The sequence below is a fragment of the Diadema antillarum genome, unplaced genomic scaffold (assembly GCF_040938485.1).
Source record: "Diadema antillarum isolate AM-2024a unplaced genomic scaffold, OU_Dant_1.0 seq00000689_RagTag, whole genome shotgun sequence".
NCBI classification, from domain to species: Eukaryota; Metazoa; Echinodermata; class Echinoidea; order Diadematoida; family Diadematidae; genus Diadema; species Diadema antillarum.
Window position 1 is genome coordinate 608,263 of NW_027271594.1, and position 27,989 is coordinate 636,251.

A 27,989-nucleotide genomic window follows, 5' to 3' on the forward strand; every position below is an offset into this window, starting at 1 on the left:
GGGCAGTTAAATGGGGTAAAACTTCGTGGAATTCGAGGGCAGTTAAGGTAGTTAACCTTTTTTCCTCTCTTGCAAAGGTATGAATGGGTAGAGAATTTTGTGGTTTAGTTTTATATCTCTGGGAACAGTTTGGAGAAGCAAACTAGCATGTTGATTAATGATGAATTGTGCCTGAAAATAAAAGTTGCCCAGGATGCCTGTTTGTATGATGTACTATGGTCTTATTGGGAAAAACAGAACAAAGACAAAACATAACAAAGAAACCAAAACAAAATGAAGATGCATTGATTTTATGAAACGGGAGTGACATTCAGAGTCATGGGATTTATGAAATCTAAATGCATGACCTCATACGGAACTTGACAGATTTTGAAAAGATATATTTCTGTTGTGTTATGGCATGATGCGCCAAACTATAAAGACTTGATATCTCAACTGGAGAATAACCTGTTTCTAACGGAATGATATGTGCATTTCCTTCCACATCAGGCTCTGTTGGACGACGCTGAGAGCTGTCGGCGCAAGATGAACAACGCCACAGCCCTGATTTCTGGCCTGGGAGGCGAGAGGGTGCGTTGGACCGAGGCAAGCAAGCGATTTGAAGACCAGATCAACAGGTAACCATTCAATTTCGGATTATGTTTCCCTTTCCTTTCTTCCAGTCCTGTATCAGAGATGTGCTTGCGCTGTAGGTGTTCATTTATTCATCACCCACTACTCTCTTTGCCACAAAAGGTAAAGCCAAGAGAAAGCTTGGAACCTAGTGGTCCCGCATCCTCCACACTAGAACCCATGTTCACTTGCTTTTCATTGCAAACTGGTGTGATGCTTAGCAAAACTTTTGCTCACTGAACAACTAATATTTTGCCTACTTTGTGGCTTTTGGAGGAAGCTCATTCTAGATACCATGATTCCCCTTAAGAAAACAAACAAAACAAAACAAAATAAACACACATGCACACACACACACACGCACACACACACACACACGCACACACACACACACACATGCACGCGCACACGCACACACACACACACACACACACACAAAACCCAAAACAAACACAAAACAGGTAGAAATCCAACTACAGCTGATGATTGACTACCATGATGAAATATTTCCCTTTGTCTTACTTCTCCTCCCAGGCTGGTTGGTGATGTTCTGCTGGCCACAGGGTTCTTGTCTTATTCCGGTCCCTTCAACCAAGAGTTCAGAAATCTCCTGCAGAGGAACTGGAAGAGGGAGATGGCTTCTAACAAGATCCCTTACAGTGATGTGAGTGTCATTTTGTTTGTGTAGGATATCTCTGTTATTCTGACCATCAAGATCTTTTAATCTTTGATTAAGTATGTGCATTCATGATGTTTTATTCCAATCTTATATTGTCTGTGAGTTTGGATGGAAAAGTCTTGTGCAATGTGTGGTGAAATTCTGATGTAGACCCAAATTAGGTCATAGTTCTGTTCCCTGGAAAGTATGATGGCAGTTTGATATAATAGCCAGCAGTGAACACAGGTGCAGGGACAAACACTCTAGGACATGCAATTACATTTTTGGATACTTACTGATGTCAATTACAAAGTTGATACTGGTTGGTCTCATACATGTATTTCTTCTTTTTTTTTCCTTCTATTTCTGCTTCATTTGCAACTTCCACCCAGGACCTGAACCTGACCTCGCTCCTGGTCGACAACGCCACCATTGGCGAGTGGAACCTGCAGGGCCTGCCCAACGATGAGCTCTCCATCCAGAACGGCATCATCGTCACCAAGGCGTCCCGCTTCCCCCTCCTCATCGACCCCCAGGGCCAGGGCAAGGCCTGGATCAAGGAGAAGGAGAAGTCCAACGAACTCCAGGTCAGAGCTGATTCCGTCTACACTCTCGGAAAAAAGAAAGATAGAAAGAAAAAAAAAAGAAGAGAAATTAAAGGTTTATAATCTTTTAGTACAAATAATGATAGAGCGTGATGGTGATGAAGATGATGATTGATGATAGATGATGATGAAGACGGTGACGACGACGACGATGACGATAATAATAGTATTATACATTGTAGTCATACAAAATGTATCCCAATATACTGAAATTTTAGTATACAATTGTATGTGATTGTACTGTTGCTTACTAAAAGAGAAATGCTTGTAGTGCTATCATCCATCACATATTTACCAGCGTTTGTTGAGACTCTTGCGATATTTGGATTCCAAAAGTCGTCTTCATTATTATTAATATGCAGCCAGGAAAAGGAGTTGATAAGCATTATATTACAGTCGTTCCATTTGGTGCAACTTGTCACTCCTACAACTTACAGGTGACATCCCTGAACCACAAGTACTTCCGTACCCATCTGGAGGATGCCCTGTCGCTAGGGCGACCCCTCCTCATCGAGGATGTGGCAGAGGAGTTGGACCCCGCCCTGGACAATGTGCTGGAGAAGAACTTCATCAAATCTGGCTCCACATTCAAGGTAGATGAGCGACACATAATCGTTATTTTGTTTGTTTATATCCCTGAGTATTGTTCTCATTACTGCTTGTTTGTTAGTTGTTGTCTTCACCTGGTGTATCATCACGTTTAAAGTAGCATCATTCATTTGTTTGTTTATAAATCTGATTATTCTTATTGTTGTTTTTGTTTGTAGTTGGAATGTGCGTATCGTCACATTTAAAGCAGCGTCATTCATTTAAGGTAGATAAGCTGCGCATAAACATTCGATTTGTTTATATCTCTGAGTATTGTACTCATTATTGCTTTTGTTGTTCTTGTGTGGTATATCATCACCTTCAAAGTAGCATCATTCATCTTGAGATGTCATATCACTTGGTTCCTTCCTCCCTCCCCCCTCCCCTTCCCCACCTCTCCTCCAGGTGAAAGTTGGAGACAAGGAGTGTGACGTGATGAACAACTTTGCCATGTACATCACCACCAAGCTGGCCAACCCGGCCTACACCCCAGAGATCAGTGCCAGGACCTCCATCATCGACTTCACTGTCACCATGAAGGGGCTGGAGGACCAACTTCTGGGCATTGTCATCCTTACGGAGAAGAATGTGAGTTGACAAACATCGAAACATGTGCACACATGCATACAGTATGTCCAAAACAAAAATAAAAATCGGATTTTCACATTGATAATACCAAATGCGATTAAACTGTCCAAATGCTACTTCAGGATCTTAAAATATAACATCTTAGCTCTATTTTGCAGAAAACTCCATTCAATTTGGTCAAGCAGTTACAGAGAAATGTGGATTGTTGTAAAGCATGTCATGAGTCTGATTCTTCCAAGTTAGGCACTTGGATGCTCTTGGAACTGCATAATGTGTGAACACAATAGACAGAACTTGGAGGGAAGGGATTCCCGACATGTTCTACGAAACTCCTCATTTCTCTTTGACCACTGAAGCAAATTGGATGGGGTTTTCTGTATGACGTGGGAAATAAGTTATAGTTTCATACCCTGAAATTGTATTTGGGTTGATTCACTATATTTAGAGTTATCATTGTGGAAGGTCCCATTGTAATTTTTTGGGGGGGACATACGGTACAGTGCTCTCCCGTTATAACGAACACAGCTATTGCGAAATTCCGGTTGCAACAAAATTAAGATTCAGGTCACATCATTATCAGGTTTATGTTTTTTTATTGTTTATTTGTTCGCTTATAACGAAATTTCGATTTAACGAAAGAATACAGCTGGTCCCGAGGACTTTGTTGTAATGGGAGTCTACTGTATCTGTAAGCTGTGTTGGTACATATTGACTTCAGAGGAATTTACAATGCCTAGTATAATCTGTCATCTGAAAAATTGTGTAATGATCTACCAATCATAAAATTGTTGACATGAGGGAGGTAGGATACAGATTCTTGTGCTAAAATTTTAGACTGTGCCTAACGGGAATACTACTGCATCACAGAGTCATCCCATTTCAATTCTTTTGCTGAGAAGAAAAAGGAGAAAAAAAATGTCATGGATCAAGCATCGAGTAGATGGTCCGTTAATCTCGTGCCTTACGCCACAAAACCATTTTTTAGGAGGTGATTATAACTCTGATATGTGAGGAAGTTGATATTGCTGGCCTGTTCTGATGCACTTGACTCCACTTTCTTATGATTACCGACTCCTGACCCCTCAAATTTCTCAGCAACAATCAGCCATCACTTTGATGCACTTGACTTCAATTTCTACCGACTACCAACTCCTTACTCCTCAAATGCCTTGGCAACTATTGCTCATTGCTTTGATGCACTTGACTCCACTTTCACGTAACTACCGACTCCTTAAATACCCCCCTAAATATCCTTCTCTTCCAGGAGCTGGAGGCAGAGCGCACCAAGCTGATGGAGGAGGTGACGGCCAACAAGCGCAAGATGCAGGAGCTGGAGGACAACCTCCTCTACCGCCTGACCAGCACGGAGGGCTCCCTCGTGGAGGACGAGAGCCTCATCGAGGTGCTGCGCGTCACCAAGATCACGGCCGAGGAGGTCAGCGAGAAGCTGACCATCGCCGCGGAGACAGAGGTCCGCATCAACACCGCCCGCGAGGAGTTCAGACCGGGTGAGTGCTCACTGCCACGTGCCTTTAAGCGACTCCTTCCACGAGCAATATTTGCTGTATGCCTTGTGAAGATACTGTAAAAGTGGACATTTTCGTGGTGTTGAAATTTTTGTACATTTCACACAACCAGAAACTGTCAGGAAAAGAAAAGCATGCAAATATTTTTGCTTGCCACAGGTTCAAGTAGTAGATGTCTTGATTTCGCAGAATTAAAAACACACGAAACTCTTCTACCCCCCCCCCCCCCCCCAAGTGCGAAAAATTAGTACCAGTCTGTGTTTAATAGCTCTTGTGACTTTTATTGTACATTTTTCCCTCTTGGTAGGGAAAGGACGATTTGAAATGTGTGTATGTAATTGTCAAAGATTTATCAAGTAAGATTATGCCAACCTTTTACCCATATGCGTCTTTTACAAGTCGTCCAAAGCCTATAGGGATATAGTCTTAAGTGCCCTTTGTAGTGTCTTGATAAATCTTTTTAGCTTTAGAAATGCCATGGAACCAAAGCAGTTCTTGTAATTATTCATTTAATTCCCTCATCAACAAAAGATAGGTTATAAGTATGCACATAGCAAACAAGCAAGTAAGCCTCAAGGAAGGCTGAGATCTCTCTATGCCTTCTAGTATGTGTTAAAGATGTCAGTATGGATTAATACACTGTACAACTTACGATTGTCATCTTTCTCCCTTTCGCCATCATTCCAGTGGCCACCCGTGGTAGCACCCTGTACTTCTTGATCACTGAGATGAGCATGGTGAACGTCATGTACCAGACCTCCCTCAAGCAGTTCCTGGGTCTCTTTGACCTCTCCATGGCAAGGTTTGTCACAGTTGTTGCTTTAGACACATTTCGTTGATGTATGACATGTTTGCCTCTCGTAAAGTAAATTACCAGACAGCCAAACTTTGCACTACATATACTAGTAATAATATGATAATGATAATGATAGAGAGACTCTTATAGAGCGCTCATTCAACCCCAAAAGTTACTCATGACGCTGTGGAACAGAATGTTATGTTACAACAGATTATCATAGAATATATAACATTAGAACAACAAACAACAAACAATATAGATGTATATACATACATACATACATCTAAAGCAATTGTCAATTTAAACATGAAAAAGGTATTAAGTTTTGAGAAGAAGAAGGTGCTTGTATGGTACTGCTATGGAATTGAGATTGGAATTTGTATTTAGGGAGATAACATTCATATTGTAATGTTTAACCATTCTGAAATAAAAAGAGGAGAAAAACCAACACAAATACACAAGAGTGCTCTTGAAGTTTGTTTTGTTTTCCCTCCACATTTTAAGTTACTTCATTTGAAAGCCCCACAGATACCGCGCAGGCAAGAACCAGTATTTTCAGTCACATGATGTGCCCTCCTCACACAATTTTGATAGGCGACAAAAACTGTTGTCGTCCGTGGATCGAAACCATTGATATCTTGTCTATACACAATAAGATTGTTAAGAGGAAAGTGAGTTTTCTGTATAACACGCGTGACTGTGTGGAAAAATGAGAAATGGTGAGGAGGGTATCCATTGCAGTGATATCGCACCTCGAAGGCCTCAATGCATATGCACCATCAAGACAGTTTCATGAATGTAAGATTTGTCCCCTCGTCCCCTCCACTCGGTCTCTGACGCATCCACTCTTCCATCCATCTCCTTTCCCGATCGCACAGGTCGCAGAAGAGTCCAATCACTGCCAAGCGCATCGCCAACATCATCGACTTCATGACCTACGATGTCTTCAAGTACACGGCGCGCGGCCTGTACGAGAACCACAAGTTCCTCTTCACCCTGCTGCTCACGCTGAAGATCGACATGCAGCTCGCGAAGATCAAGCATGAGGAGTTCTCCACCTTCATCAAGGGTAAGCAAGCTCATTCTTCTCTTGTCACATCCACAGCGGAGGGAAAGCATGCTATGATAATTTTGCTATTAGCTTGAGTAAGTCCACAGAATCCTTCCCAAAAGAAAAAATTTCTGATTTTTTTTTTTTCTGTAAAGGTATGACACATGCAATTAAGCAATCACTATGCAGTGTTTACCTTGCGTGTTTTCGTCTTCACATTTTTCTTGTTAAAATCACAAAAAACAGATTTTCCTTTTGAAATAGGTGACAGAATAGATGCATTTGTTCAAAGAGGGCGTGAGATATATCCCATATGTTTGTGTCAACGTGTGTGTGAGATGCTACCCCCCATATGCAGAAGGGAACTTTTGCAGGGATGAGTTGTGTAACAATTGCCTAGTAAATCTTGATTTTAGTCTAGTGGAAGGTTTATGATCTCCTAACTGTTACAACTGTAGATCTTTTCCCTTTTTATTGGGACTGTCTGTTTACAGTATGTGCTGTTTTTGTTTGTATAATGAGTTTGTTGAATTTATGAAGTTTGTTGCATACTTTGATCAAATTTACTTCTGGATCTCCGTGCGCACCGTGGCATTCTTTATTTTGATGATGTTCATTTTTCCACTGTGCATTGAATCATGGTGAAACAAACAAACAAATAAATGTACAAACTGTCTTTACGTGTTGATGTGCCGATGGCCAACAGGTGGTGCGGCGCTGGACATGAACGCCGTGGACCCCAAGCCCCGCAAGTGGATCCTGGACACCACGTGGCTGAACTTGGTGCAGCTGAGCAAGCTGCCCCAGTTCTCCCAGCTGCTGGGGCAGGTGTCACGCAACGACAAGGCCTGGAAGAACTGGTTCGACGAGGACAGCCCCGAGGAGGCCACCATCCCCGACGGCTACTCCACCTCTCTGGACGTCTTCCGCCGCCTCCTCCTCGTGCGCTCCTGGTGTCCTGACCGCGCCATCCCCCAGGCTCGCAAGTACATTGCTGATTCCATCGGCGTGAGGGTGAGTGTGGGATACTCTTACCGGATATGCCAATGCCGTATATAGAGAGCGTATGGCCAACTCGGGTATTTGCCTAAATGAGCTGTGATTGGTCAATAGCTGATCCCTTGATCACCAGGTGCCATGTCCTTACCCAATGCCATGCTCGCCACGCAGTGGCTATAGTTATCAAACTGAAACATTGCAAATACAATTGTATGTGTGTAAATATACATGCATGAACATACTCAATGTTTGGGTAGCAACATGACGTGGCGCCCTTTCTTGTAGTTGGCCAGACTCTCTCTGTCTACGGCACTTTTAGAGAAGTATAATCAAGCCAAGATACTGCCAGAACAAAATGATATTAATGCCTCAGTGACTGTGTGTTGACACTTTACTTTTTATTAAAGTCGATTGTCTCTCTCTTCATGTCTCTCTATTAAATTCTCTTTCCCTCTCTCAGTCTTTTCCCAGCTATTTTCCCTCATTTTCTTAAAACTGTGTCATACATGTACAGTGATTACAAAGTCTCTACAAAAGATATAATGACAAATATGCTCATCTATGCACTGGAGTAATTTCGAAATTCACAGCATTGTTGTTGACTTAGCATTATTGCTGTTAAAGGGATCGTATTGTTTTTGTTGAGATCTAATTTCAGAATTCTAACATTTTTTGGTGAGATAATGAGAAACCTTTTATGAAATATGAAAGAGCATGTAATTCCATGAGGAATTCAACGTTTATTTGATGAAAATTGGTTTTGAAATGGCTGAGATATCCAAAACAGAGCGATTCTAATTAGTGTGGGACCCACACTTTAATACGATCGCTTTGTTTTACTTTGTTTTTTAATGTTTCTGTCATTCCAAACCAGATTTTAATCAAATAAACTTTGAATTCCTATTAAAATGGTATGCTCTGTACTATTTCATAATTGTTTACTTGGTATCTTGCAAAAAGTTAAAAGCCCAATTCTCATCTCCACCAATACTGTACTATCCCTTTAACCTGTTGAGGATGAGTCCTGAGTATACTTGGGCAAGTGTCTATGGGAAATGCATGTTGAAGCAAAATCAGCCCGTCCTCAATGGGTTAAGTGCCATCCTTACAGTTGTCGTTGACCCCTCCATCTCTCTTTGTCTCTGTGATGCGGTCCAGTTTGCGGAAGGTGTCATCCTCAACCTGGAGACGATGTGGGAGGAGAGTGACAAGAGGACACCCCTCATCTGTTTCCTGTCCATGGGATCCGACCCCACCGCCTCCATCGAGGCACTGGCTAAGAAGATGAACCTTCGTGAGTGATCCCTTTGGCTTCCCATCCCTTTTCCATGCTCCTCCCACCCCCCCCCCCCCCCATCAAACCAATCAAAAGGAAATAAGTGGGATTCCATGCACAAGTTATGTATTATCAGTGTATGGGCAACATGATGATGAGCAGAACCTGTATATAATTTTTGTGACACCAACAAAAGGAATACCTACAAAATGAATTTGGTTGAAACAATGACAGGGTTTGTTTTGTGTGATTTTTTTGTTTAGTTCAGTGAACCTTAAAATTGGTGTTCCTTTTGAATGTTAAAACAGGATTCATAACCAACTCATTCTGTCACACATACCAGTGTGTACACTGAACTCACCCCCCTTTCAACTCCTGTAATGTTGAGTAAAACACTGGACAGTGTACGAAATGTGAATTGATGCATGCCAGCCTGAAACACAAACGCACAATAGTGTGGTCAAATGTTGAAGAGATCAGGGGGGCATTTCATCGAGTGTTTTGTCAGATATTTTTTTTTATCACTTTGCTCTCAGCCAATCACATGCAAGGATTTCAGTAGCTTAAAACAGTTTGTCAGAAAAACTATCTGACAAAACGTGGGATGAAATGCCCCCCAGTTTGCCAAGACAGTGCATGGAGCTTCATCCAGAGTCTTGGAGGACTGTGGGGGTGACTTCCTGTATCTACATTCTCCTGCCCTCTGCAAGTTTTGAGGATGAAGAAGAGCATGATTCATGTGGGTATTGTAGGCTTGATTGGGGATGACTTCATGATTAAGATGGATGTGTCGTTCTCCCGCCGATGCAGGTTGCCGTGCCATCAGCATGGGGCAAGGTCAGGAGGTCCACGCCCGGCGACTGCTCCAGTCATTCATGGGGGAGGGAGGATGGGTGCTCCTCCAGAACTGCCATCTTGGTCTTGGCTTCATGGACGAACTCCTTGAGACGGTGAGTCTCATGCGAACAGCCCATTCCTAAAAATGGCTCCGTACTGATGATGATGATGATGATGATGATGATAATGATGGTAGTGGTGGTGTTGGTAGAGGTGGTGGTGATGATGATAACGGTAATGGTACTGATGAATAGGAGGAGGACAAGGAAGAGAATGCTCATACATTCATTTATAGAGCGCAGTTTATTCATGGATAAGTTTCACAGCATTATATATAGAATTGATCTTGTACATGTATATTATGTTTTGTTTTGTTCTTTGTCAAGTATGACCAAGTTTACCTGTAGCGTTAGTGCAGTTCATTGTCATCATGGCCCATTTGTTATAATTACTGGCATATTGCTGTAGCTACTGTCTTTTTGTATGTCTTTGAATTAAGGTACAGAGGAAGCATTTTAGCTTCAAATTTGAGGGAATGACATTATGGCGTCAAATAAGCAAGTTTGCACACCAAGCTCCTCTCAACCTATGAAATTTTTGTTCTTGATGATCCTTTTGGCAGGTGACAACATCTGAGTCATGCCACGACCAGTTCCGCCTCTGGATCACCACCGAGGTGCACCCCAAGTTCCCCATCAACCTGCTTCAGTCATCCATCAAGTTCACCAACGAGCCTCCCCAAGGCATCAAGGCTGGCCTCAAGCGGACCTACGCTGGTATCTCCCAGGTATGTCACATGCCTCAGAGTTTCCCCCCAAACAAGGGTTTGGTGTGCATATTTCATAAAGTCACAAGAATGAAGTATCTTCAGCTTTGAGAAGATTCAACTGCAGATACGCAGTGGTAAGCAAATATGGTGGAATAGTATCAGGATGTATGTGTGTCATGTGGGACTCCTCACTCTGTCATTCAATCAGACATGTGTAATTTAGAAAATCAACCCACCTTTTGCTCATTTTGAGCCATTTAACATTCACATTGTAGGCAGAGAGGCTTGGGGATTTTTTTTTCTTTCTTATCATATTATTATTATTTTTTATTTTTTTTTCCAGAACAAGTGAATGGCTCTTATTGTCATATCAAATACTTATATCCTCATTATGTTTGACATCTGCTTACACAGATGGAAAAATTCCAATGGTACTACGATATTGTATTTTGTGATGTCTTGACGCTGTTTTGTGCTCTCATCTTGTTCTACAGTACAAATCCTACTTACCGAGAATGAAAATTTGTTAGGAGGTCTACCAAAGATGAGCCAGTATCATTGATATGCTCTCCCCTTCCCCCACACACCATGTCTCTCTGTTAGGAGCAACTTGAGATCTCCAACATGCCGCAGTGGAAGCCGATGCTGTACGGGGTGGCCTTCCTCCACACCACGGTGCAGGAGAGGCGCAAGTTTGGCCCCCTCGGCTGGAACATCCCCTACGAGTTCAACCAGGCCGACTTCACCGCCAGCGTCCAGTTTGTCAACAACCACTTGGACGACCTCGACCCCAAGAAGGTAGAAAGAAGCCTTCAATTTTTTTTTTTTTATTCTAGTTTGGTGCAGGCCAGGAAAGCATTGATACCAAACAAGGGTTTCACAGAAACCATTCCCTCCATAATTCTCATCTGTCTTGCTGTCTTTGATCCATTCCCAGATATGAAATGAAGTGAAGTTACATTTTTGTCTGCCTTCAAATCTTATAAACTCAGTGGTGGATCCAGGGGGGAGCGCAGCGGCGTGCCCCCCCCCCCCCCCTCTTTATTTTTTGCTAAAACAGAAGAAATAAAAAAAAAAAAAAAATAGGGGGTGTATGTGCTCCCCATTAATTTTGTTAAGGCGCCCTTTCTTTACGGAATTCCTGGATCCACCCCTGTAGACTACCAACTTTCTGTTCGTTATTATTGACAGTATGACAATGAAGTGAAAATTTAGCATGTTGTAGCAATGATTTTAAATTGTGACGGTGATGTATTTTCAAAGTTTCATTTCTTCTTTAGAAGGTGCAGGGTTTTTGAAGGAAAAGTAAATTCCAGTCGTGGGCAGCTGTATCTTGTGTGCTTTCTTTGCCATAGCAAGAAACAAATTGAATGTTATTACAGATGGCACAGATTATCTGTTGTTCCAAAAAGTATACTGGAAAATAAATAGGTTGTGTACACTGTGGTATGCAGAGTCAGCCCTGTGGTTCTGAATGTTGGAACAACTCAGTTGAAAGGGGTAGTATGATTGTGCTGGTGATATTAAAACTGATGATTCGTTCAATCAACAGGGTATTTCCTGGAACACGGTGCGGTACATGTTTGGTGAGGTTCAGTACGGCGGGCGTGTCACTGATGACTTCGACAAGCGCCTACTCAACACCTACTGCCGCGTCTGGTTCTCCGAGGACATGTTCAGTGACAAGTTCAAGTTCTACACTGGTGAGTAAAAGATGAAGAGCAACAGAGTAAGCAGTGTCCTATGTATGTGACCCTCACACTGCCCCCCCCCCCCAAAAAAAAAAAAAAAAATACATCCTTGACATATTAGAAGACCATTTTGAGCCACAAGCTCCACACTGAAATATACCTCTTCCCCGATTAATAGATTGTGTACTGGTATGTTAGGAGAGCTAGTGCTTTGCAAGAGCAGAGGCACTTTGACTTGGTAAGAATTGTCTAGATATTGTAGAAACAGTTTAACCATAATAGGGCAATACATCTTTTAATAAATTATTAGAATGCAGAGAGGGAAATGTAACCCTTTCTATTGGACGATAATTTTTCATGAAATCTGTTAGAACATCAGTTTTTCCACATTGTCTGTGAGCATCAAAATGTACAGATCCATTGCAATATCATGTGGTTTTTCTCTCGCTTTCTTTGTCATATATGTAGGCTACACCATTCCCAAGTGCCGAAATGTGGAGGAGTATCGCAATGCCATCGACGCTCTTCCCCTCACTGACTCCCCAGAGGCCTTTGGACTTCACCCCAACGCTGACATTACCTTCTCCACCAACATGGCTACTGAGGTGAGTAGGATGATGTTGATGGTGATTGGTGATGGTGATGGTGATGGTGATGGTGATGGTGATGGTGGATGGCGATGGCATTGGTGATGGTGATGGTGATGGTGATGGTGATGGTGATGGTGATGGTGGTGATGGTGATTGGTGATGGTGATGGTGATGGTGATGGTGATGGTGATGGTGATGGTGATGGTGAGGCATGGTGATGGTGATGGTGATGGTGATGGTGATGATGATGATGATGATGGTGGTGATGTGGTGATGGTGTAGGTGATGGTGATTGTAATGATGATGGTGATTGTAATGATGATGGTGATGATGATGCTGATGATGTTGATGATGATTATGGTAGTGATGGCGATGATGTTGGTCGTGATGATTGTGATGAAGATAATGAAGGTAGTGGTGATGATGAGGGAGATGGTAATGATGATGATGATGCAGATAATGATGATAATTCAAGAATTACCAAAGTGCCCATCAGTTTTTATCTTGAGATACATACATTGTACTATAGCACAAACATAACTGAGAGGTTCTGTAAGTGAGTTTCATCTTCTTTTTCCCCCATCCTCCTTTCTATCTCTCCCATCACCAGGTGTTGGAGACCATCCTCAACATCCAGCCCAAGGACTCCGGCGGTGGAGGAGGAGAGACTCGTGAGGCCACTGTGTACAGGATCTGTGATGACATGCTCTCCAAACTACCGGACGACTTTATCCCTCACGAGGTGAGCGATCGTTGCCGTGGAAACCTCATGCCAGTGAAGATCTCACAATGCGTGCAGCTTTTAGTGACAGAGGGTAGATAGGCTTTGGTACAGATAAATGAGTGATGGGGATCTCATATAGTACCATATATACAATGTAGTGAGAAATGCATGCACTTCATGTCTAAATGAGTTATCCTTTGTATCGTGCTGTGAGACATTATTTAATTAGTATTGCTGTGTTTCTGGTCCAAGTTCCCACCAATGAGAACTGCGTATGTGTGGGGGAATATATTGTAACATCTGAGGGGCTGATGTCCTTGCCAGGTGCCATATTACTGTATACGCTGTTATTTTCGCGTACAGATATTTTCTCAAATGACGAGGTCACAGACATTTTCGTGAGATGTTGTTTTCGCGAATTGACGCTGACGCTTACGTTAATGCTCTGTTAACAAAGCGCATGGAAGCATTTTCGCGTGTTGTTAAATTTGCGATCCAACTGTGATTCACGAAATTCGCCAAAATTAAACCCTCACAAAAATAACAGCTTATACAGTATATGGCTCAGTGGATAGGACATTGGGTTCTCAGTCAAAGGGTCCTCAGTTCAAGTCTGTTGGTGGCTGTGATAGTGCCTATCAGCAGGTCCCCTTCTCTTCCTCGCTTAGTCCTTCTGAAGGGACTTAAAAGTTGCAAGTGTTGTGGTTGCTAGTTTATAAGTAGTTGCTTCCTTCCTTTTATGGCCACATACTCGTCGAAGGAATCCTCGCTGAAACCGAAGCTCAAATTTCTCTCCCCTCCCGCCACCAGGTCAAGGCACGCCTGCAGAAGATGGGCCACCTGCAGCCGCTGAACATCTTCTTGCGCCAGGAGATCGACCGCATGCAGCGCGTCATCAGCTCGGTGCGCACCACCCTGCAGGACCTCAAGCTGGCCATCGACGGCACCATCATCATGAGCGAGAACCTGCGGGACGCCCTCGACAACATGTTTGACGCCAGGGTGCCTGGCTTCTGGAAGAAGGTGCGTTTGTCTTTGCAAATTTTGCTGAGACCACATTGAAAAAAACAACAACCAAAAACACCGTCTTCCAAGATGCCATAATAGAATAGAAATAGTGAATAGTCACGAGTGTGATGGTACAAGATTTTCACACAAGTGAAAGATAAAGTGGTCTGTTTAATGAGGAGAAACTGAGTTGAAAGGTGTGCCTCATCTTTCACTGAGTGGTCCATGTATCTTCCACCAAAAAGTATGTGCATTGTGACGTCAGAGGCTTGCAAAGTTGCAACAACTATGAGTTCATCATGATCCTAATATGGGTGTCAATGCAATTTGGTGATGTCAGCCCTGCAGTATCCAAAATTGCCAGACGAAATTGCACAGCTCAATAGCGACAACACATAATGGTACTTAAGTGCATGTCATGTGTTGAGCAATCACTCAATCGAATAGATAGAATCTTTTTCGGTGTTCTATGGATATTGCAGTATGCCTCCCCTCATGATCAGTGACTATCCATGCCAACAAGTGTTGTCTGTGTTGTCTCATGTATTGCTGAGAAGTAGTGAATGTTGTTTCTGGTCTTGCCTACATAGATTTCTTGGGACTCCATGACCCTGGGATTCTGGTTCACCGAGTTGATCGACAGACACGCCCAGTTCCACAGCTGGTGCTTCGACGGGCGCCCCAATGTCTTCTGGATGACGGGATTCTTCAATCCACAGGTAAGAGGGACTGCCATTCAAAACAGAAACACAAATACAAACATTTATGGACTTCTATTAGTTAGTTACACACATGTAGGTCCAATTCACTTGTATGCTGTATATAACTCCCAGTGACTTCAGATTGGATACCATTTCAGAGTTTTGTTTAGAAAAGGAAAATTTATATGAACTATTTTGCTTTTATGTTTTGTTCTTCAATTAGATGTACAAGGAAAATTAAGTCCTTGTTAAATCCTTTGCTTTTATGTTTTGATGAGCAACAACATTTTGAAGAAGCAAATCAGATAATGCGTGACTTTGTGAGGACACCCAAGAGAAATGTAATAATATGGCAATGAGTCTCCAGTCTGGTGTCAACTGTCAATTTCTGCTAAGAGAAATCGACTGTATAATTTCCAGTAGCATATACTGAATGTGTCTGTACATATTTGAATATGATAAATGGATTTTTGTCTGTGTGTGTGTGTGTGTTCACAGGGCTTCCTGACAGCCATGCGACAGGAAATCACCCGCGCCCACAAGGGATGGGCCCTGGACAGCGTGGTGTTGCATAACGACATGACCCGCTACCTCAAGGAGGACATTTCTGGGCCCCCAGCTGAAGGTGAGTCCACCGGTCTTTCATACCTTCTCTGATACAACTCACATTAACCATGCATCACTCACCCTGCCCATCTGTAGCAACGTCATTCCATCGCTCAGAGTGGAAATGCTAAGTTCAGGCAACTAGGTCACCAAGGTGTTGAAATTGATGAATTTGGTGAATTTTGAAAGACTCTTAAGACTTATGCCCAATCATCTTGACTTGAGTGACTTGAAGTTCAAAAAAAAAAAAATGTATTTGTATAAAGCAATGGCTCCATCCCAGTACAAAATTGAATGGCCCAACTAGCAACCCAAGACCTTGATTTCCCACATGTTTCTCCTAAATAAGTTGATGATTAAAAAAAGAAGAATTATACATTCACAAATATGCACAAAATATTATGTAACAAATATTTTTCTTTTTTTCTTAGCCATGAATTGATTGATTGGAACTTGACATGATTGAAATGTGCATTTGCTTTTTTTAATGCTTGTGTGCATCACATTGCTTGTTTGTAATATTTGTTGAGATATTGTCAGAAATCATATATCCATCTTCTATGATTTCATTGAGATCTTGTTTCTGCAATGCACATTGATTAAGTGTGTGATGATGATTGATGGGCATTCTCCTATTTCAATCTGAATTTTTCTCCCCGTTCTCTAGGCGTCTACATCCATGGCCTGTTCCTGGATGGTGCCGGCTGGGACCGCCGCAACTGCAAGCTGATTGAGCCCCCGCCCAAGGTTCTCTTCACCCCGCTCCCTGTCTGCCACGTGTACGCCATCAACGCCCTTGGGGGCAAGGACCCGCGCCTCTACGAGTGCCCCGTCTACAAGAAGCCGCGCCGAACCGACCTCACCTACATCTTCCCGCTGTACCTGAAGACCGTGCAGCACCCGGACCACTGGATCCTGAGGGGCGTGGCCCTGCTCTGCGACACCAAGTAGGGCGTCGGCTGGCTGGTTGCCGTGGGAGACGGAGAAGAAGCAGGATGCGGAGGAGGAAAGATGGGAGGTTGAGGGATTGATGAGAAGCTTAGTATGGGGGAAAATAATTTGATGTAGGGAGGAAGAATAAGATGATATATAGACAGGACAGGATCATAAATATTCTGATACAAAAATTAGAATAGCACACATCTTTACACAAATAACAAATTACTGTCATACAATGCATAGATTCACACTGTTCGGTTTAACTGGGTGATGTATTATTTCAGCATTTGTAGTGACATTGTCATATGCATCAGTTTATTCCTTTTGGTTTGAAATTATTGAAGTGAAATTTTGTTATGGCCTTGCTAGTCAGTTGGTTTTACACCTCATGTAGACGTTACACTCTTATTGCAAACGCTTACATTTTGGACCGCAAGATAATGTACATTCCACTGCAGGTGATGCCTCCTTACAATACACTATAGTGATATTGTCTAAAAAGCCTTGCAGATATCAGCTACCTGTTTTGTATGACGTTAATGAAATATGTGGACTGTGACAAAGAATTCTACCTGACCCTTTTGTTTGGACCATCTAGAGCATTTAGTACAAGATACTCTCTATTTGTTATTACCAGGCCATTTTTGTTTTCTTGGGACAGCAAATTGTAGTTCTATTTGTTGGTTATCAATTGTCTGCATGAATGGCTTTTGTCAGTGTATGGGAGTTTGAGCCATTTTGACCGAGTGGGACTCACATACAAGTGTTACACTTATAGAGTTTGAACTGTCTTGTTCTCTTTTCTGTTTTAGTTTATAGTACCTGGTTAGCTGTAGAGGCCAGACTCAGTTACCTATTCATTTCTTATGTTACAGGGAGAAAGAAGCCAAGTGTAGAAGTGAAACAGTATTACAAATACGGTATGCAGCCAAATGCTAGCTTCAGCCTAAACCAGGTCACTGAATCGTATCCACCGACGATATGTTTGCATTAAGACTTTCCATTCCGTCCATGCCCTCTTTCGTCCAGTTTTTGATGTTCGCTGATGCTTCCAGTACTGTGGTAGTAATGTGCACTCCAGATGCCTTGATTTTGTGAAACTTTCAATGCCTTGAATACTGAATATATGACTGTGTGTGTAGTGCCATGTTTAGTTCAATGTTTTGTCCTCCAAGCCTTGAAGATATGACATCAAGTTGTAATTCCTGTAATGGTATATGTTCTGAAGAATTTTAGAATTTTCCCTTCATGTGTGGGTAGAATTACTTATTTATGGAAAATGTGCTGAATCTCTTGCATTGCCTTTGTTTCAAAGTATTTGCAGTTGGTTTATTTGACCTGTTACACATGCTATGTATTCAACATGTATTTTAAAAAGCAAAATCTATTTTCACATTTAAAAAATACCATCTATTTCAAATTTTGCATGAAATGCTATATTTGGAGTGACGTATTTACTGACAAAAGAAGCAAAATATAAAAATATGTGTATTTAGCTACAGTTATTTATATGAACTCAAGTTTGTGTTGATGGATATTGCTGTGACTTTCTGAGACATTTAGGTCTGAGCAATATATGCTTCAGATAGGAGAGGGCCATATGATGCACATATCCAGTACATCAATATTTCATGGATTGTTTTTTGGAAGATAACTGTGGGATAAATTGAAAGCTAGGAGCAAATAACCTTACATTCCTCTACTTACGAAAGATTATAGGGTAATCCACATGAATGCTGGAAAAGAGCAAAGTTCTTGAAGACCTTAATGTAGTGATTTGTCAGTCCTTTGGGATTTATTTTTGCCGTTTTTCTTCTTCCCAAAATGAATATTCAAACTTTGTTGTTCAATTGCAAGATAACCAGATTACAGAATGCAGATGTAAAGTAGGAGGAAAAAACAAACACAAAAACAGAGATGTCAATGGAGATTCAATGCACTGATATGCCCTTACATTGGGCTTCATAATCAGCTGTACCATTTGGTATTTGGGATATACTACCTACTCTGCCATCAGTACCTAAGTCTATGCATGCTATAGTGTGAAATTATTGGATTTTGTACACCTGGTGATGTGGGTATATTGGATATCACTGTGTTTGTGTATTAAAGACGTTGCCACCATTGTAATGACATTTGCTAACTGTGCTGTGTTTGCATGCAATAAATTAAAATGAGAATATATAGGAAAAACATAACCATTGAATATGTTTGTGTTTCTTAATGTAATGTGATTGCCGTCTCTCTCTCTCTCTCTCTCTCTCACTATTGTGTGCATGTTGTGCAGTCAGAGTCTCCAGTTTGCAAAGGGCCCCAGGTACATGTAGGAGAATCTCCCCTTTGAAAAGATGCTTTGGGTAGGAGCCTCTAGAGAGCTAAATTGAATGTACAGATGCGTTAATAAGGGTGTGTTTGAGTGCTCAAAAGTGAACCAAAGCAAACCGTAACGAACTGTGCCAGATTTGGAGCGTTGGAGTGCTCAGTGGAGAAAGCATACTGTACCTCACAAGTTATTTTTAGATTGGGTCACACATTTTGTAGCAAAACAGGGTCAGTGGGCCGGATGCATAAACGCTAGCAATTGCTTGTGCTAGCCTTTTACTCAATTCCGTGTGCATAAAAACAAGCAATTGCTTGCGAGCAGAAGCTTTTGCTAGCAAGCACAAGCAATTGCTTGAAAACGTATGCATAAAACATACCTTTTGCTTGTTCTTGCTAGCAATTGCTTACGATATTCCAAGCTCTGTAAAATGAGCTTGAGCTTTTGCTTAAATGGGACGTTCCCTTCTAACTATCATTTTCATATTCATTATAGAAATGCCACACTTGTGCAGGAGTGATATAAATCTATAAGAAATTACGACTAAGTAGTGTAAGAAACTTTTTCGTTTCAACAACGGGAATGTCCAGTGTTTAGCACGAAAAATGTGATGAAAAACTGGTAAGATGTCTGATGATGGTGGAGAGCAAGAAGACCTCTCCACGTGCGATCTGAGAGATCAAGCAGTGATAGGAATCAGCCAGTACGTGTGTGTGTGTGTGTGTGTGTGCGTCTCTGTGTGCATTTATGAGTGTCATTTCATAACTCTTCTGCTATGTCAGGAAATGTTTCCACACACACAAGCCCTTTCAAATACATGCTGTCACACTCGCCTTTGTTCTTGTGTTCGCACAGGCGTGAAGTCCCTTTTGTTGAAAACACAAGCAATTGCTTGTGCGGGACAAGCAAAAGGTATGGGCACAAGCAAAAGGTTATGCATATGGATTTGAGCAATTGCTTGAAATAGAGCTTTTGCTAGACGAACTTGTGCTTTTGCTTGAAGCAATTGCTTACAAGCAATTGCTTGTTTTATGCATTCGGCCCATTCACCTGGTGCACTTTAACTTACAGATGTCCCAAACAAAGATTGTGATGTAAGCTGTATGTGCATGTTACACACATTCTTCACATGTGAACTTTATGTACGCTTTTGGTACCCCTTTGAAGCACATCGGGAAGTAGTCCACTCTTGGCTCAGTTCAGTATGGTTCAGATTTAGGAGAGTGCTCGAATGTACCCTTGGTCTGATTTCTGAGAATACATGTACCTGTTTATCAGAAACTCATTTAACACATTTACCAAACTCTCACACTGAGCATACTGAATGAATCATGTAAGACAAAAAACTACTCAGCACATTGAAAAATCAGTTATATTATTGTATAATTTTTTTTTCTTTTTAATACATAAAAACTCATTTCACAGTCTTTATAAAATTCCATCACGAGGTCCACCAGACTTCAGAGGACTGTTGCAGACTCCCAAGCAAGCGGTGAATTCATAAACAACATTCAGAGGGACACAAGTCCGCACATGAACTTTAATTCAAAATTCGAGAAACAGCACAAGTCGGGCCCACACATGGGCTGTGCAGTGAACTGGTCTCTGAAGAAATTGTTTGGCGGTTACGAGGTATTTCTGATCACAACAAAAGTCCCTTGGAAACCAAGGAATCACTGCTATAGCAGATCAAAATTTTGTTAGAAGATACAACAAACCTTGAATTTTGAGGTAAGAAAAATTAATTTGTTATAAACTGTTTGAAAAGAAAAATACCAAGTATGGCAAAGAGCTTGACATCTCTCCAAGAAAAGACTTCCAGGTAAATTTCATACATGCTCTTAAAAGAACATAAGTACATGTATCAGAACAGTGACTTCGATAATTTTGAAACATAACTTGTTTTCTGCTGGAGGTGCTTACAATATGGGTGTACTCCCCTTTGCATTTTTTATTTAATTTTAGCCAGATCCTGAAAATGTTAAGTCAGGGTGTCCCTCATTCACAGCAGATGAACCGCATTGCAATTATGGAGAGTTGGAGTCAGAGAAATGGAGTCTTCTTGGCTAAATTACACACTCAACACACAACTACTGTTCAATGTGGGCAGAAACTGGTTGAGGCCCTCCTAATCTGGTCCCTTTGACAGAGTCTAGCTTGCATTGTCGTGGACATGGCATTGGATGGGTTAATGCACCTTCCCGCTGCTATGGCAATTGCCTACGAGGCAATCTATCAAGCAGGAAAGAAAGTCATGAACTGAAAGGGCAGCGGTAGAGGCTAGAGATGGACAGAGACAAACAAAAAAGCAAAGAGTAAATTGAAAAATATGTCATGAAAGAGAGTACACTCTACGATAGTACTTCCACTGCACTTACAGGGACAAAAAATAATAATAAGCATCAAGGAAAATAGCCTAACATAGCAGGAATACACATGTAGCTGTTTCTGGCTGCTCCAAAACAAAACAGAATTTGTTTGAATATGCTCAACAGCATGTACCTGGTAATCATGTGAATCAGTGAGGTAGAGCATCTGTATGAATGGACTTCGATCGGTAAGAAAGATGTAGATTTGTACACACAATAAATTCATCTGTGTAATACAGGGTTCCACGTAACCAAAAAGTTGCATATCACAGGGTTTCTATAGGTCTAAAATCAATGCATGTTTACTGAATACACTCATCCAAAATTTAAACTTTTTCCAACGGAGGACCCCGAGGATTTCACGTACTGTAAAAGTGGAAATTTTCACAGTGGAGAAATTATCTTTACACTTCACACAACATGAAACTAACACAAAAATAACAGCATAATTTTTGTTGTTGTTGTTGTTGTTGTTGCTTGTTATACATAATACTAGTTCAATATCTTGATTTGGTGGAATTAAAAACACAAAATTCATCTTATCCAGCCAAGCATGAAAGTTTTCACTTTTACAGGAGGTAATGAATTCTTCAACCTGGACTACAGCAGAATATAAAACTCCTGTGACAATTCTGTGCTATCTATTTCTGCTATGATCCATGCTGTGATTCAAACTTCACATCACCTTATGAACACAATGAACACACACAGTTCTTCTCAGTAGGCTTCCATTGTCGTGCTACAAGCTCTCCATTATCAACAACCATCAAGTCTGTAGAAGTCAAACAGTGCATTTCTCCAATTTCTGTAAGCTTACCGTACTTCTCCTTGCAAAATAGTACAGTGCACTCCCGATTTAATGAACATGGTTAGAACGAAACTCCGGTTACAACGAAGTAAAAATTCAGGCTGTAACACTATCCACTCTATGCATTTTTATTGTTTATTTGTTCGGTTATAACAAAGTTTCGACATAACGAAAGAAAATTGCCGGTCCTGAGGACTCCGTTACAATGGGAGTCCACTGTACTCTGATTCACTGCCAATTCTGCTGCACTGAATACATTGTATACCAAGTACTGTAAAAGTGGATATTTTAGCGTGACTAATTTTTCGCGCTTGGCCGGGTCGGAAGAGTTTCGCGTGTTTTTAATTCCGCGGAATCAAGACATCACGCACAGGCACATATGGCAAGCAAAAATATTCGCGTGCTTTTATTTTCGCCCTAGTTTCTGGTTGCGCGAAATGCGCGAAAATTTCAACACCGCGAAAATTTCCACTTTTACAGTACACTGTACACTATACCACACTGGAGTGAAATTTGATGCTGTGTAGGATAAAAGTCGTGATCGACTAATATGGATACCACTGCACCAAACACTCACACTTCCATCACAGTAGCAATCATTACAATCCAGTTTTAGATAATACATTGTATGGGTTTCAAAACGTGGGCTTTCAATGGTCTTACCAAAACTATCCAGCAGATCCTATGACAAATATTCACTACAGTATTCCCTGCACAGTACATATTCCTTTGCAACCTTCATAATACCAAGGCTGCATGACTTTGCACAACATTGTAAGGTTACTCTACATAGGACTGCACATGGTACAGCGCAGTATCACCGAGTATTCACAATGATTCATACTCTACGAGCAAACTCATCAAAGATTTTGTGACACAGAGCTTGATTGTGAGCCTACATGGAACAAAATGAAACATTGCCACCTGGCACGCAGAAGGGCCCTAGCATGAAATTTTGACCCAAAATGGAATTTTTGTTTGTCAAATAACTGAACTGAACAGTTTTGAAAGCTCTCTCATGTGATGTAACCATTATTTTATATTTTTTGTTTATTAATGTGATTATTATTAGTTTGTTTGTTTGTTTTTTTGGGGGGGGGGGGGAGGGAGGGGGTGGGATTTTTTTGAACGTGCAAGGTTTAAGGCCCGCTGAGCAAAACATCATCCAGAATTGAAAATGGCTGTGGTAGGAATTAATCTCTGATTTCAGGTAGGTATGCATCCATCATGAGTACTTTCACATCACCCTCTCTTTCATTGGGGAAATCAATTAATTCTTTGCTGGGTGAGAACCGAAGAGGAAGACATGTACATCGAATCTCTCACCGATCATCTGAACACCAAACTGACGCATCATAATTAAACGCTTGACAATTACAGCCAACTCGTGGCACACTCAGCCTGCGTCCACTGACTGATCGACTGAATGCATTATCCGTAACCTTCCGTGCGAGGACCAGTAATCGTTGATGCCTGTTGCACTGACCGCAAGCAAGGATGACTGAGCAGTATCTACAACAGAGAGACAAGAAATAGAGAAGGCCATCCGCCAGCATTATGTCAGCCGGTTGCGTTCCCTCTGCAGTCTGGCATTGTAGGCCTTTGATACCGTGTTCCATGAATCCATATACCTGTCCATGCACATTGCTATACATTTCTGGAGAGGGGTGAGGAAAAATGGGGAGGAAAAAAATGAAAAGAAGTTAGTCTCCAATATATGATCTGTTTCACATGACATACATTACATTTAAAAACCCTTCAACCATATACAATGTACCCACATCATAGTTTTGCATGCTAACTTGTTTAATAGTTTTCCCTGCATAAAACTAGCAAATCAATGCATGAAAAGTTGCACACAAATAAATACAGTCAACCTCACCTAAGTCAAATTTATTTAAACTGAAGAAGTAGCTTCCACTGAGAGAAAAATTCAACTTACAAGGGATTACAATGGAAAAAAAATAAGGGGTCTTGAAAAGACCTTCGACTTAGGCAATAATTTGACTTATGTGAGGTCGACTTAAGACTGTACTTAACACTTACAAAACCTTTCCTTTATAGATTCACTCCTTCAAATAATTGTACATGCATGCTACCTTACCTGTTCTGAACTGTCTAATGATGTACCAGGCTTGTAGACACACTTCTTGAAACACTTGTCTGTCATTTTCTGTACAGTAGAGTGAATGTGACACACGTTGTATTATTGTACATCTTTAGCACTAAAATTGAGTAGTTGGGAAATAGAACATGAATGATGGAAATTAAACTTCTAAAGGAAATTTTGATGGTGGTGTGCTATCAATCATCATAACATTAGTCTGCAGTACGCTATATATAATTTGGTAAAACGCTATATACGGGTCTACTGAATGTTCTTGAGACTCGAGAGACAAAAATAAATAAATAATTAAAATTAATGGCAACCAAAACCATAAAAATCATCTCGACAGATTGGGTTTAGACTACCTGCTACATCAGGGCCCCGTTGCTAGAAACTTTGCGTTTAAACGCAACTTGCAACTGATTGTCACTGGCCAATCAAAATCATTGTTGCATGCATGTCTTCTTAATAGGGCAGACCCTGAGCCAATCAGAATGGTTGTTTCAAAATTAGCAATTATTTGCAATTGATTGCAACTTTCTTGCAGTGGGGCCCAGGACTTGGTTTTCGGTGTAAACTTACCATATGATACACTAAAACTGGTCTACATTTGTAGTTCTATATCACTCATACGCAGTTAGTTATGTCAAAAGAACAGAAGAAGTATCACAAGTCATAATTACAGGAATGATTTTAGTGTTGCAACAATCAAATCTACATTTCCTCAAATAGAGGTATAGATTCCCTAACTTCAAGGCGCTGTAACCAGTATCAGTAACCGAACAGCGCCCTGATGACTTACGTGCAGTTTGTTGAAGTTATCAACGTGTAAACTGTACAACGATACAAAGTGCACAAGGACTCAAAGCTCAAACAAAATCTTTCACTCGATGTTACTACTGGTTACAGCGCCTCGGGGTCAGGGTCGACAGTGCGGTTAACCGTCCGGGCCCAGTAAATGGGCACTTTTCGATTTGCACATTGAGCCAGGCGTCTTCGTGCGATGACGTATTTTTTTACGTACTGCGCATGCGTGAGTGTCGACCCTCGGCTCATCACCCAGTTTTCAAACGCGTTCACCCCGGTTATCACCGTCCACCCAATTCACTCGCGCCGCGCTCAAGCCGCCTTATCTATGACGTCACACTCCTCTCGCGATAGACGAAATCATGCGAAAAAGCATGATGACTCGCAGGAAATTCGTGCTCAGTTCACCTGTCTTCCTATTTCTTTCGAGAGAATATTAATGGTTTAATTACATGAAAGCTTACGATCTTGATACGTCACAGCAGCAGCGCTGACATACAAACTACAGCCTCTGGTACCTACTTTATTTGCCTGCTTTCACTGTTATGCAATTTGCAACTGCATACCGAAGTCCGACACATGCATTTACACGTAATGCTGCAGCCTGTACACAATCATATCTCGTGCTTGGCCTGGTGCAGTACATTCTACCTTGTAGTTTTACCATGCATCATGTTTTAAAATCCACATAATGCATCCCAGGAATGCAGGATACAACTGTACTTATTCGGCATCTAGTCAAAGACAAAATAAATATTACAAGTAAACTAGAAATGTCGCTGTGGCGACTGGTATGCCTCCGCCATAATGCATGATTCTCCTAATAGGTCTAAATAGTACATGTGGACAATGTGTGATTACATTTTCACAAAATTGGCAAAATGTTAAAATGACAAATTTGTCAAAATGTGTTGAATGATCACCTTCCTTGACCTAGGTTAAATTGGATGAATAGGAGAGCATGTATTTGGGATTTATGGACTTTAACTTGACTTAGACCCATTCATACGTTCATGCATTGAGTAATGTTCAAGGTATGGAGAAAAAGTGCAATTTTTGTATTAAATAGTAAATTGTTACCATTTTCATCTGGCCTTTGACCCTAAGATTCATAAGATAATCACTGTCAGGCAGGAGATGCATACAAATGTAGTACGTTTCAAGATAACTTGAGCCACTTCCGAGATATGGAGGAAAAACTTAGTTCAGCACATACACCTAGTGTGAAATAAAAATAATAATCCTGCTGGCATTGCATAAACATGAGGGAAATAGTAAAATTTTGAGGTGTTGCCCTTGACCTTTGACCCCATGAACCCTAAATTCTCTAGATAATCACCGCCAGTCAGTACATGTATATATACTATGTTCCATGAAGACACCTTGAACAATTTCCAAGGTACAGAGAAAAAAGGTAAAGTTTTAATAGTTTTACTTGACCTTTTGACCTTTGACCTTTGACCTCATGACCCAAACTTTCACCAGAGCATCTTAATTGGGTAATACATGTATACACCAAGTTTCAAGAAAATATCTTCAGGCACTGCATAGATATGATGGAAATAGTGAAATTTTATGTATTTGACCTTGAACTTTTGACCTTTGACCTTGAGCATGTGCACCCAAAAGTTGATAGGCACAACTTCACCCCCTAATACACATACATGCCAAGGTTCATTAGGATACCTCAAAAGGTTTTGATAGTTACCTTGTCCACAAAATTCATTACGGACGGACGGAAGGACGGACGGACGGACGGAAGGACGGACGGACGGAAGGACGGACGGACGGACGGACAACCCGAAAACATAATGCCTCCGGCACCACTTCGTGGCGGAGGCATAAAAAACAAGTCACAAATTCCAAATATGCACCCAAGGCACAGGCAGCCACACACACATGTCTCCTGCACACGCCACGAGACGTGACGCCCGGAATCGAAATGTTTTTTCCGCAGCGGGTCAACGTACAGACATGACATATGCTTGTGCTCGGCTTCACAACCTTCTCATTCACCCAATCGAAAACTCCCTAATAACCCGACATCGACACAAACGTGTTGGCATCACTGGCAACCCCCTGCCCCGGTACGGTTAGTTAGCTGCCCGGTAACCAAAACCCAGGGCCATGCTTTCGTCTTCCCTCGCGCCTCATTCGCTAGATCCTGTGTCTGTGGCTGTACTGTAATTAATGTCGACCTGACTTGGTCGAATAAAACACTGCAGATTAGAAAAATAGCAATGAATTTGCGGCGCCAACAAGGGCGGCTTGACAAGGCCAACCGGGCCAACCGGGCGACTGAGTACATGTAGTTGATGTACTCAGTCGCCACGTCTGCACTCAAGCATTGCCGCGCCGCTGCGCCTGGCGACACTCACGCCAGTAATCGCTCGCATTTCAGCATTCGCATGGGTCGTTTGACATCGCATTTAAATCCATGATTTTAGATATGATGCCTCGAACCGATTTTGCTCAAATTTCGTGAGTAACTAGGAAACTTGTGAAGCTTTATGGACATAACCAAGCGAATTGCCGCAGTCCTTTCATTTTCGCGTTGCATTGCAAAAAAGCGTGGAGACTCCCTATAAGGGGTGCCCCGGGGGTTACTTATAAGGGGGACGGGGTTACTTATAAGGGGGACGGGTTACTTATAAGGAGGGGCCCCCCTTGTGAGTGGGTTTCCCGAACTGACATGGTGACCGACATGCGACATGACATACATGTACATGTACATCGTAGATCTACTAATATCCAAACCAATATATGGGACTACACAAACGGCAAAATTTGTACCTGTAATAACTCCTGGGCGTTAGCAAGAGCAATTTGTGTTCGTACTTCATCCATTATCTGACTCTTCTTTGCACTATCCATAGTTCCACTTCCTGGAGAACTTCCTAAAGAAGAGCCAAACGAATCCATTTTGTTAATTTTGAAGAAACAAACCCCTAAAAACGCCGAACTGAGTACGAGTGACACTGGCTGATGATGATGAAACACCGATAAACGCC

At 41.6% G+C, this 27,989-nt stretch overlaps 2 protein-coding genes across 2 annotated transcripts in view; one reads left to right on the forward strand and one right to left on the reverse strand.

Annotated features, from left to right (window-relative positions):
• The window catches only part of LOC139737328 (dynein axonemal heavy chain 5-like), a 92,057-nt gene extending 75,366 nt beyond the window's left edge, over nucleotides 1-16,691 (forward strand). The window contains 20 exon segments of the mRNA XM_071648001.1: nucleotides 490-617; nucleotides 1,147-1,276; nucleotides 1,663-1,857; nucleotides 2,313-2,468; nucleotides 2,869-3,051; nucleotides 4,316-4,559; nucleotides 5,265-5,379; nucleotides 6,255-6,445; nucleotides 7,134-7,441; nucleotides 8,585-8,720; nucleotides 9,513-9,652; nucleotides 10,162-10,326; nucleotides 10,912-11,106; nucleotides 11,861-12,011; nucleotides 12,468-12,604; nucleotides 13,200-13,331; nucleotides 14,124-14,336; nucleotides 14,912-15,040; nucleotides 15,521-15,647; nucleotides 16,296-16,691. Of these exon segments, the coding sequence (XP_071504102.1) occupies nucleotides 490-617; nucleotides 1,147-1,276; nucleotides 1,663-1,857; nucleotides 2,313-2,468; nucleotides 2,869-3,051; nucleotides 4,316-4,559; nucleotides 5,265-5,379; nucleotides 6,255-6,445; nucleotides 7,134-7,441; nucleotides 8,585-8,720; nucleotides 9,513-9,652; nucleotides 10,162-10,326; nucleotides 10,912-11,106; nucleotides 11,861-12,011; nucleotides 12,468-12,604; nucleotides 13,200-13,331; nucleotides 14,124-14,336; nucleotides 14,912-15,040; nucleotides 15,521-15,647; nucleotides 16,296-16,579 (3,459 nt within the window). The 3' untranslated portion in view covers nucleotides 16,580-16,691.
• A 6,928-nt stretch (nucleotides 16,692-23,619) lies between these two features.
• On the reverse strand, nucleotides 23,620-27,909 carry LOC139737340 (mitochondrial import inner membrane translocase subunit Tim13-like). The gene is made up of 3 exons (XM_071648019.1): nucleotides 27,772-27,909; nucleotides 24,169-24,237; nucleotides 23,620-23,721 (listed from the first exon to the last, which is right to left on the reverse strand). Exons 1-3 carry the CDS (start codon nucleotides 27,898-27,900, stop codon nucleotides 23,620-23,622), a joined length of 300 nt encoding a protein of 99 aa, XP_071504120.1. The 5' UTR covers nucleotides 27,901-27,909.
• Nucleotides 27,910-27,989: the final 80 nt, after the last annotated feature.

Excerpts from the sequence above, each read along its gene's own strand:
- LOC139737340 (XM_071648019.1), bottom strand. The coding sequence starts at position 27,900 with ATGGATTCGTTTGGCTCTTCTTTAGGAAGTTCTCCAGGAAGTGGAACT. Across the intron at positions 24,238-27,771 it reads ACGCCCAGGAGTTATTACAG|AAAATGACAGACAAGTGTTT; the intron begins GTACAAATTTTG and ends TCTACTGTACAG. Across the intron at positions 23,722-24,168 it reads CATTAGACAGTTCAGAACAG|AAATGTATAGCAATGTGCAT; the intron begins GTAAGGTAGCAT and ends ACCCCTCTCCAG.